Source organism: Epargyreus clarus, unplaced genomic scaffold, assembly GCF_041222505.1.
Source record: "Epargyreus clarus isolate Ecla_fem2 unplaced genomic scaffold, WU_Ecla_fem_2.2 ptg000017l, whole genome shotgun sequence".
Lineage (NCBI taxonomy): Eukaryota > Metazoa > Arthropoda > Insecta > Lepidoptera > Hesperiidae > Epargyreus > Epargyreus clarus.
Genome location: NW_027332225.1, coordinates 11,944,684 through 11,955,451, shown reverse-complemented (window position 1 = coordinate 11,955,451; position 10,768 = coordinate 11,944,684). Strand labels below are relative to the sequence as shown.

Below are 10,768 nucleotides of genomic sequence, written 5' to 3'. Positions count from 1 at the left end.
CACACGAGCAAAAAAGTTGGCAAAGGGTCAAATCCGGGGACAATAATCTCGATTGTCACACAGTACTAACAATCTCGCTAGAATTAGGAGGTTGTCTTACAACCTATAGTAGCGAGGTGAGAAATAATGAAGATATAAAATGACGGCACGTAGATACTGTTAATACCAGTAATAATAATTCCGTTTAAAACAGTCGATACAAGAGAAATGTATAATTCGATATTCCCAAGTAATTATTTATTTTTATGTTTATTATATCTATTATGTCCGTTATTAATAATTAATCTTTCCAATGATCTACCGATTAGAAATTGAATCAATCCGTGTTGGACTAGTTAGGTAGGATAACGGACTACATCCTCTTATGTAACTTAGATTGAACATCCTTTTTCTATCAAAGCTATTTAAAATGCTTCTTCATAATATATTCTTATTCTCTCTCTCTTATCACTTTTTTACTTAACAAACCCAATGCACATAGACTAGTAATAGTTGAAAAAAATAATATTTGCTTCTTTGAGCAAGAACATATTCATAGCGTTTCGTTTGCTCTCATGCGATGAGGATAGTCAGTTATTACCCAGAGTTGTTTTCGTGTACAAAAATAGGATCAGTGGAGGATAGGATAGGACGAATATTTGCATATATGGTTATTCTCTTACGGGAAATTAATGTGTGACCTTCAAGAATACCATCCATTTGATTCCACTTGAGGTAGCTTAAATAATTCCAGATTTTTTAGGAACTCTCAGGTATGCTTCCTCACGATGTTTTCCATCACCGCTAAAGCTAGCAGCTAATAATTAACTTCTATTTTTAAGTGATAATCAAAATGTATAGGGTATTTTGATTTATTTAAAACCGTTGAAGAAAGTGTTAACCGAAACCACTTCTGTTTTTGTTTGTCTTTTTTTTCAAATAGAATGTTGAATAAGGCTCATTAATTTTGAAGGGTTTGGTTCATCAATTTCACTTTAACAGGAAAGTAAAGAAGACGATTAGATTATATTAGAAGACTTAAAGAAATAAGAAGTAATAATATAAGAACACTACGCTATAATATTTAAATGCGTAAACGTTTATTACATTTTACAGTACAGAGTTAGCCTAGATAGGTTAAACCTTAGCAAATGTTGAATCTATACCTAGTACATATTTATCGAAATTAATCCTAGATAATTTGCCTAGGCTTACATTTAAAGCTCTCTATCTCGAAAGCCGTAGAGCAGATTAATTTAGCTTGAATATGCAGGTTTCAACTTGAATTTAATATTAAGATATTAGAATTGACGACGGGATCTACATTCCATTCGTGGTATAATTTTGATGATACAATAGATATTAAGGTGTTTATTATAAGGCAAATTATAGTAAATATTCATAATATATATGGATCTCATATCAACTCTTAACATGATATTACTGTTTGATACAGAGATATTTCCGAAAATGAGAAACTGAGAAAGAAACCACGGGATGTAAGGTCGTATACAATAATAAAGACTAAGTGCAACTGTGTACTGGTTTGAAAGGTTTGTGAAGTAAGACATAGTTTTCCGAGACAGTCGAGACGTTCCAGCCTCAGAATAGGCGTTCCGGCCTCCGAAAAGTGTCCCTTACCAAACCAGTTTTTGTTTTTATAATAATAAAGTACTAATTTCATAAATTGAAATTAAGTCCAGGTATGTACTTAATTTTTTTTATAACATAGGAGTAGCAGACGAGCATGCAGTCCACCTGATGGTAAGTGGCTACTGCCGCCCATGGACATCTGTATTCAACCCCAGATAGGATTAGATATTCCTACCTAAGGTCGGCCACAGATGCGCCGCTACCCCTGAGGACTAAGCTGGAATGCCTCGGAAAAGTCTGTCTCCCTTATCACACACACCCTTCAAACCGGAACACACCAGTGGCTGTTGTTAGGTAGAAATAGGTGTGGCATTGGTGCCGCCGGAGTCGAACCACAAAGGGTTCTACCACCTTACATGTACTTAATTTCTATTTCTTTTACAATTTTACTATAAATTCAAGCATATATCGGTATAATTATGAAGGTAGAATGAGAAGTCATTTACCGAAATGCGAACGCGCCATATTGTCTTGACTCAAATTAATATGCATAATAGCGTTTAGCACTAGGTTCCAATTTCAGAACCTTTTGTTCGAGTTAATTAAATAATATTCTGAATATTATACGTATACTCATATGTACTTACTCATATGTCGGCAAGTTAAGCCGTTCCAATTGTTATCACTGGATAGCAGATATTAAACCTTGTTGGAGGACAGGAGGATATTAGCGTTTTGGAAATTCCGGTAAGGATAGACTATATTAGGGTTATAACCCTTCCAATTGTAACAGCAAACGAAAGGTGATTCCAGAATCCTTACCATGAGTTTTCAAAACATCCCACAATTTTACGTAATGTAAAATTGTGGAATGTAATTGTGGATTGTAAACTCAATCCATTATTCTATTCCGTTTGTTCAGTAGAATGAATTGTCGAAAGCGCACCACTGAGTAAACGTAATAATAAGTAAGTGCTCAATTGACTATGAACTTTTTGTCTCCTTCACATGTTCGTAAAAAAGAGACGCCATAAAGACAACATAAAGCGACATTTTGTCAATTTAGACATTTAATGTTACGTTACTGACACTATAGTTCTGATACAATCCGGTAGGGGCGCTGATAGGAAATTGTATAGGCAAATACGTAAACAAATACCAAAACAGTCATATTTGTCAAAACGTAAAAACTCATGGTAAGGGTACAGTATGGTTTAATTGTAGCGCAGAAAAGTTCATGTGTTCAGGTAGAGGGGTATGGATGATTTACATACTTATAAGGCGATTAGTTCTCAGGAGTAATAATGCATCTGTAATTGACTTGGGTTCCTATCCAACATCAGAGGCTTCTGCTTCAGCAACTACCGTCTTTGTAAGTCTAATTACGTTATCTAACGTTACAATGATCACCAATGATCGTGGATTGGATGCTATAAGTAACATGTAACTAGAGTTGTTAGATTGGATACAAAACTGTCGAATCTAGCTTAATCTATAGAATCTATGATATCTATAAAATATATATACATAACATGATAGAATCTATAGAATATACGGTAGAATCTTTGTAAAATCCAAATTCAAAACATACTCTTTTAATATAATAATGATACATCTGAATTAGATTTAGTAAACGATTTATAATAATAATTCTTAACTATATTTAAATAACACAATTATTCCCATTCCATATTATTTAAATATCTTTGTATAGTAGTATTACAATTTTTTGTGTTTATATTTTTATCGAGTGACAACCCTAGCAACTTCTACTTTATTCAAGCGTTTATAAGTCTGAACGCTTTTACGATCATATTTCTTTGTGAGTGTATCGGTCATTTTTCTTCGTAACAAGAAAATGTGAAGTTCTATTTAAAAGCTCATTTCAGAGCTGGTCAGTGTAAAGCGTCTTCATTGTTTGGCTTTCACCAATATTATTTTCTTAAACTTAAGTAATAATAACAGTATTTTAGATGGCTATCTTATGTAAGCCATACACGCTACTGTCTACCGGACGGTTTACTTGCGCAGGTTTGCTCGTACAGGTTAACCGCACGTCTGTAGCGTCTATGGGGACGTTCAGGTGTACCGTACGGTGTTCAGTACCCTTAGTATGAGTTTTTATGTTTTACAAAAGTGACTGTTTACGTATTTTGTATTTGTTTACGTATTTTCCATACATTTCCAATTAGTTACGTAACGTTAACGTCCAATTAGTTAACGCAGTTAATACGTAAACAAAACCAGTCATTTTTGTAATAACATAAAAACTCATACTAACCCTTAGTAGCTAACAGTTCTGTAGCGATGGCATGGATTGAAAACGATGACGCACCGTACGGTGGCATACAAAAGAATTGATTTTTGATCGTGCGCCGGTCGCCTGCACAGATTCAAATCCTGTACAGGTCTATTCCCACACACAGTCCGGTGTACCTGCGCAGGCGTACCTGAACAGGTAGACCTCTCCGGTGCACCGTAGTGTGTATAGCAGTATTAGTTTGGTTGTACCATTAAGTAACTTTACATACTGCAATATAAGTTTGCGTTATAAAGCTTAAGAGACAAGGCAGAAGCATGCTCGCTTGCTGAAAGTTCATAACGATGCACAATACGCGCTTTGAGATACAATTACATAAAAATACTAGCTGACCCGGCACACGTTGTGTTGACATATCAAAAAAAATATTAAGGGTGAACAACCCTTATCACTTAGGGGTATGAAAAATAGATAGTAGCCGATTCTCAGACCTACTGAATATGCATATAAAATTTGGTGAAATCGGTAAAGCCATTTCAGAGGAGTACGGTAACTAACATTGTGGCACGAGAATTTTACTCGTATATATAAAATATATTTAGTTCAGATTTTAGTTGAATAAGTACATCCAGTATAAATACTGTTTAATATAGAAATTTAATTTCAACGCCTTGGTCTTTGTGTTAACTATTTTATACAGAAATAATAAACAGGCACGCAGGCCACCTAATGGTAAGCTGCTACTAATGGACGGTCCATGTGCATTAGTAATAAATCCCAGATTGAGCTAGAGTCATACCAAGTCAAAAGATGCGCCACTACTTCTGAGGACTTAGTAGGAATGCCTATTATAACACCACACGACAAAATAAAGTAAGTTAATATTTCTGTTTATTAAGGGATAAAACAAATTGTAGAGGAGAGAAGGGGCACTCGATTGGTTGATTACAATAATCTGGATCAGTGAGCTCGCCGTAAGAAGACCGTATTTCTTCTACAAAATCTTCTTCGTGTAGTGGAGCCCTGGAAACAATAAAACACAAAATCTGTAATAGTTTTATTAAGTTTTGTAAGTATTTTAGTAAAAGAATATAATGCTAGACAACATTTAAATAAGTAGGTACATTCAAAGTGATGGGATTTTGCCAAAATAAAAACATTACATGGGAGGAATATTTTCGTGAAAAACTCAACCATAACTCGTTTTGAAATTTGAAAATTGAAACATTCGTTTTAAAATTACTTACTTAATCATAGGTTTAGAGGTATGCAAATAAAAAGCGTGATAGCGGTTAAGAAACTCGGCCTCTCGATTGAGGGGTCCGAGGTTCAAATCCCAGACACGCACCTCTGATTTTACAAAGTTATTAAAGGTATGCGGATTACAAATTAATTATCACTTGCTAAACGGCGAAGGAAAACATCGTGAGGAAACCTGTATACCTGAGAGATTTATAAAAAAGAATCTCAAAGGTATGTGAAGTCTACTAATACGCACTTGGCCAGTGCGGTGGACTATGGCCTAATCCTTCTCATTACGAGAGGAGACCCGTGCCCAGCAGTGGGACAGTAATGGGTTGATGATGTCGCCTTACTGTGTTTAAATGTAATGGGCGCAACTGGGTGTAGCGTTCCAACGTAGTCTTCAGGGCAGCAACTCATCTATGATCAATCTCAGGTAGTACTCAGCACGGTTGTAGATATCTACTTACGCTAAATGGCAGTTCCACCTTTTTTTTCGACAGGGAAACCTTCAAAAGGTACCCGACAACGTGAGAGCTACGCCGGGTTATGTGGGATTTTAACCGCACTAAAACCCTCGGGTGGTCGTCCTCAGCGCTTGTTGGAGAACTCCGGGATCTCCGACGGAACACAACCGGAGTCCTCCAAGCGCGATGCCCCGATCAGGCTCTGCCCTGGGGGAGCGTTCGCTCCTCCCACAACATCTGGTGATTACGACGGTATGCGACCACACATACCACCGTCCTTCCTGGGATAGATTAATGAACGGTTCGAGCTCCCACTCTTGCCGCTTGCAATCCCGGAAGCACCCTTTTAGCCATCTCGTTAGACAGGCAGGGGATAGCATTGAGTCCATGCTTATTTTTAATCGAATGCGATGGTTAATGTTTTTGTTAACGTCGTTGGATTCGCCAAGTTGTGACAGTGATATTTTAAAGTACTCCAATTTTTTTTTTTATAAAAGAGTATTTTATTATTCAAAAGTTTAGAATTCCATCTAATTTTTCTATTAACGTCTAGAAGAAATCTAAAAATTTAAAACTTAAGGATATTAGTGTAATCAATCATCTGTTTATAAGTTATCCTTTACCTTTTTGATATAATCAGCTGATGGAGCTAAAATTACTAAGAACTGATACCCACAAGTTGAGTTTGCTAAGTAATTGTAAGAAACTTGCCAAAGGCTTCCGTTATCGCTAATATTTCATTTAATTTTTCGCTCTTTTCGCAAAGTTCAAGCAAATTCTCGGTACTTAACTATTATTTTTATTTGACGATGTTTTAAAGTGATCCACGTTAGCGATATTTTTCGAAACGTTGTTGAACCATAATTTTACTTTTCTTCCCTTTACCAGGATGGTTAGTATTTCGTTTTACGCACTTTATTAATATTCTTTCATTCAATATATTTAATGTTTTGTTTATCAAAGACTAGCTGACCCGGCAAACTTTGTACTATCTCAAAATCTATTTATCAAATATAGTTCATAAAAAATATAGCCTATGTTACTCGTGGATAATGTAGCTTTCGAATGGTGAAAGAATTTTTAAAATCGGTCCAGTAGTTTTTGAGCCTATTCATTACAATCAAACAAACAAACAAAGTTTTCCTCTTTATAATATTAGTATAGATCCACATTTGGAACTTTTTGTTTACTAGAAATTGTAAAGTTATGAACCTTGTTAGGTAAAAGGATAGATTGAGAAGTACACGTGTTAACTGTTTCAGTTTATTTGATAGTACTCGTACCAATGTTGTTTAAAATAAATAAATTCAAATTAAACTGCAAAATTAATATGCAAAACATATACATTTTCTACCTTTTTAATTTTGTTATTAACTGTAATGTTTAAACAATATTTAATATATTGTTTATTATTATTTCATTAGTGTATAAGTATTTTATTTTCGAAGTTTTTATTTCCAATCATTTATTTCGTAATTTTATTACATCTATTTACATTTATATCCTATCCTTAAATCGTCGTAAAATCTAGCAAACGTTGTAATTGTTCCATGTAAATTACAGATGATAAATACTGGCACGCCCAATCTAGTCGATATCTGCGCCGTTCCGTCAGTTAATTGGCTTATAATCCTCGTACGTGTGTCGATCGAGACGCGGTCGGATTAATTCGTAATATTCATTTATTAACCACGAGCTCAAAGGAAGGAGGATAACGGATTTCGGTGGAATAGAATCCTTTCAAATTTGTGATCATGATTAGAACTTGTACTAAGTTGTTACTATACTCTTTACAATTTTAATTTATTCAAATTTTCTTTAACTATACCCACTCAGAAAGAACGCTTATTAGTATATACTTCACAAATTATTATTACAGATAAATCAACGATATCTCTAAAAGACAATTAATTATTTCGAATAGAAACCACTTCGTTATAAATTATTATTTAAGATATTCATACACACATTCTAATATGAAAATTTAACTACCTTTAAGTAAAAAAGAAGGTATAAAAGTAATGTAATGTTGAATCGAATACGGACGTTTCACTAGAAACACCGGGAACCGAATTTATTTCTTCTTCCACAAAGTGCTAGTACTATAATAAATCTAATACTTCATAAATTTTATAGAAAATATTTTATTAAACCAGGTTCCGTAGAATTAATTCAACTTAAACTCCACGGGGTGGTGCCACCATGATCGATGGTGTGATGGTTCCCCGAGTTCCTACGCGCTGAACCATGCAACTTTATGACTCTTAGTAAAGCTTAAAGTTTCCTAATTTTTAATTTAATGGCCCCAAAAGTCCAAATTTTGGGTGCAAAAGTTCAGTTTTAATGCTCGTGATAAGAATGTTTCAAGATATGGTCGGTACAAATTATTATTATACTTTCGTAAGAATTTTTCATATAATTCTGGAATACATTACATATAATTTTACGGTACAACCGCTTTCAGTCTACAAAGAGAACTAACCGAACCTAACTTATTTTAAAATGGTTTTGTACAAATTAAGAATAGAATCCAAAATTCAACAAGAGTCTTATGTCCTAAAACCTCATGATGTACGTAAAAAAATAATGAACGAAATGCGTTATTAAGATTATCGCGAATACTCAGCCAAATAATCTGTCGAAAAATGACGAATGTATGAACACCGCGAACGAGTACAGAATATACATAATCCATTGCTTCGCGCTAAAAATTCCACATTGCGCTGAGAACGTATGAGTAGTCGTTGCGAGTACCGAATAGAGCGAGTACAAATATTTAGTACACATACTTATATTCGCAAAAAATCGTCTCTACTTGATGAGTATTTAAATGTTGCATAAATCTTAAAATTCTTACGTGAATATAGCTCGTAACAAATCGTGTACTAAGGATCTGCCAGGTGGTGCCAGATGGTGCTGCGCCTCGCATATGCTTCTCAGTATGCATGCTCGTCCGTTTAAGTTGTGACTGAAAATAAACATTGTATTTTCTTATTTTGTTTGTTTATTTTATTATTATTTTATATATGGGCTATAAAATGTAATTAAGAATATAGTAGAAACAGAATGGTTTCACCGAGAAGGTACCGACGTCATGATATTTCTAACGTTTCAGCGTTTCAGTTGCGATATTATATGCACATTGAAGGTGTCATATGATGCGTCCATCTTAATCCTCAGAACAACGCATCTGTGACACTTTTCAGAGACAACCCCATTTTTACACAGATATGGAGTTGAGTAGAGATGTCCATGAGCGGTTGTAATTATTTACTATCAGTACCCTTAAGTATGAGTTTTTACGTTTTTACAAAAATGACTGTTTTTTGTATTTGTTAACGCATTTGCCCATATATTTCCAATCAGCGCCCCTAGCGGATTGTATGAGAAATGATTGGAAAATAAATAAAAACAAAAACAGACATTTTTGTAAAAACGTAGAAACTCATACTAAGGGTACAGTTGGTCCGCATGCTCGCTTGCACGTTCAATATTAAAAAAACCGCATTGGAACAGTTTAGTGGAGTACAATACTCAGGGGAAGATATGTCTGTTCAGCAGTTGACCTAAAACGTTAAGCTAATTTAGTAGTGTAGTGCTGTAGATATCCATCCATCCATCCATCAGCCTTTACTAGTCCACTGCTGGACTACTGCTACTACTGCTCCCCTAATCTGCGCCACTCCAACCGGTCTTGAGCTGTCTGAATCCAGCAGTTACCCGCCGTTCGCTTCAGGTCATCATTCCACCTGGTCGGGGGCGTCCTGTACTCCTTTTGCCAAGACGTGGTCTCTGCTGTAGTAATATATCTAGTTTAAACGCTGTAAATCAAATAACTCACTAATCAATTCCATTTCTCAGCTTATCCCAGAACTCCCGTTTCTGTCGATGATGCAGCTTCCGTCTCAGATGGGAAACAGTGAAGTTGTGGTTGGGGAGAGGGAATATGACATCCACCTCCATTACAAGGTTCCAGCCAGAAGGTGCGTGCGTCATGAAGGCTTTGACGGTGGAGATTGTCATCTGGAAATTTGTTTAATAATAAAATAGTATTTGTTTAGTAATAATAGAAGTTAATTTCGTAAGCCGCATCTGTGTTTAGATGTCTAAGTACTCAAATTTGTTTTTCTGAAAACTATGTGATAAAAGATTAACTTATATAATTAATTAATTTTATTTACAACAAGATAACACAATATCATGTAAGAATTTGGACATAACTTGTCATTACTTCTAAAGAAAAAATCAAAAACTCACTTGCAATTCTGTCCGGTAAAATATTACGTAAGCTACGGAAGAATATACTCGTACTTCCAAGAAACTAATCCCTATTATTTTTCCATACAATACCCTAAAGTTTCATATTTGAGCACAAAGTCACAAAATTCAGTTCACGCTTATGAAACACTGAAAATAGACAACAAAACGGGGTACATAGGAATAAAATTGCTTTAAACTTACGACAACGCTACTGCCATCAGGGAATGTCAAGTACCTCCTTTTCCGTATAAGTCCCGGGGTTTTCACATTTGGGCACTGACTCGTCGAATTCAGTTCACATTTAATAAACAAAAATATTGTTAATAGTATAAACCCACACAATAGTACCGACGAAATTCTCGTCATTGCCTAAATAAATTTATTTGTAGTGTTTATCGACGAATTGGGAATTATTCTCTGTGCGTTCGTCGCAAGTTCACTCACGGCGCCGTCACGATTCTGAACTTGTTTGATTAAGAACCAAAGGTTGTCAAAGTCTGCCGCACTATACTCTATTCCATATTTGATTTATTTCGTCTGATGTGTGATTCTTACATGGTGTTACAAAATCGACTTTTAAAATAATTTACGTCGCTTTTAAATAATTGAATTATTCAATAAAATAATTAAATTCATCTCGACATCTAATTTAATTTATAATTTGATTTGCCAATAAAATTATAATACATCTTTTGTTAATTTATTTTAATCGAAAGCTTATGGTTCACAAAATAATTATCTTATTGTCTGATACCATATTGCATTATATCAAAAATAAATGATATAGGGAAGAATAAAGTGCATTACTTTCAGGTAAATATATAATAAACAACTAATTATTTATGTAAGTCTGTCACTTGACTTAACGATCATCTTTCTAAATAAATTTTGTAAAATTATGAAATTACAAAGGGATTTTCTTTAATGATGTATTTTCGAGTGCTAGTGCTCGGATGACCATCATCCT

General features: G+C 34.6%; 1 protein-coding gene across 1 annotated transcript; it reads right to left on the bottom strand.

The window, feature by feature from the left end:
- Positions 1–4,710: 4,710 nt before the first annotated feature.
- Positions 4,711–10,167, bottom strand: LOC140749254 (uncharacterized). The gene is made up of 4 exons (XM_073082296.1): positions 10,003–10,167; positions 9,383–9,564; positions 8,399–8,509; positions 4,711–4,855 (listed from the first exon to the last, which is right to left on the bottom strand). Exons 1-4 carry the CDS (start codon positions 10,165–10,167, stop codon positions 4,711–4,713), a joined length of 603 nt encoding a protein of 200 aa, XP_072938397.1.
- Positions 10,168–10,768: the final 601 nt, after the last annotated feature.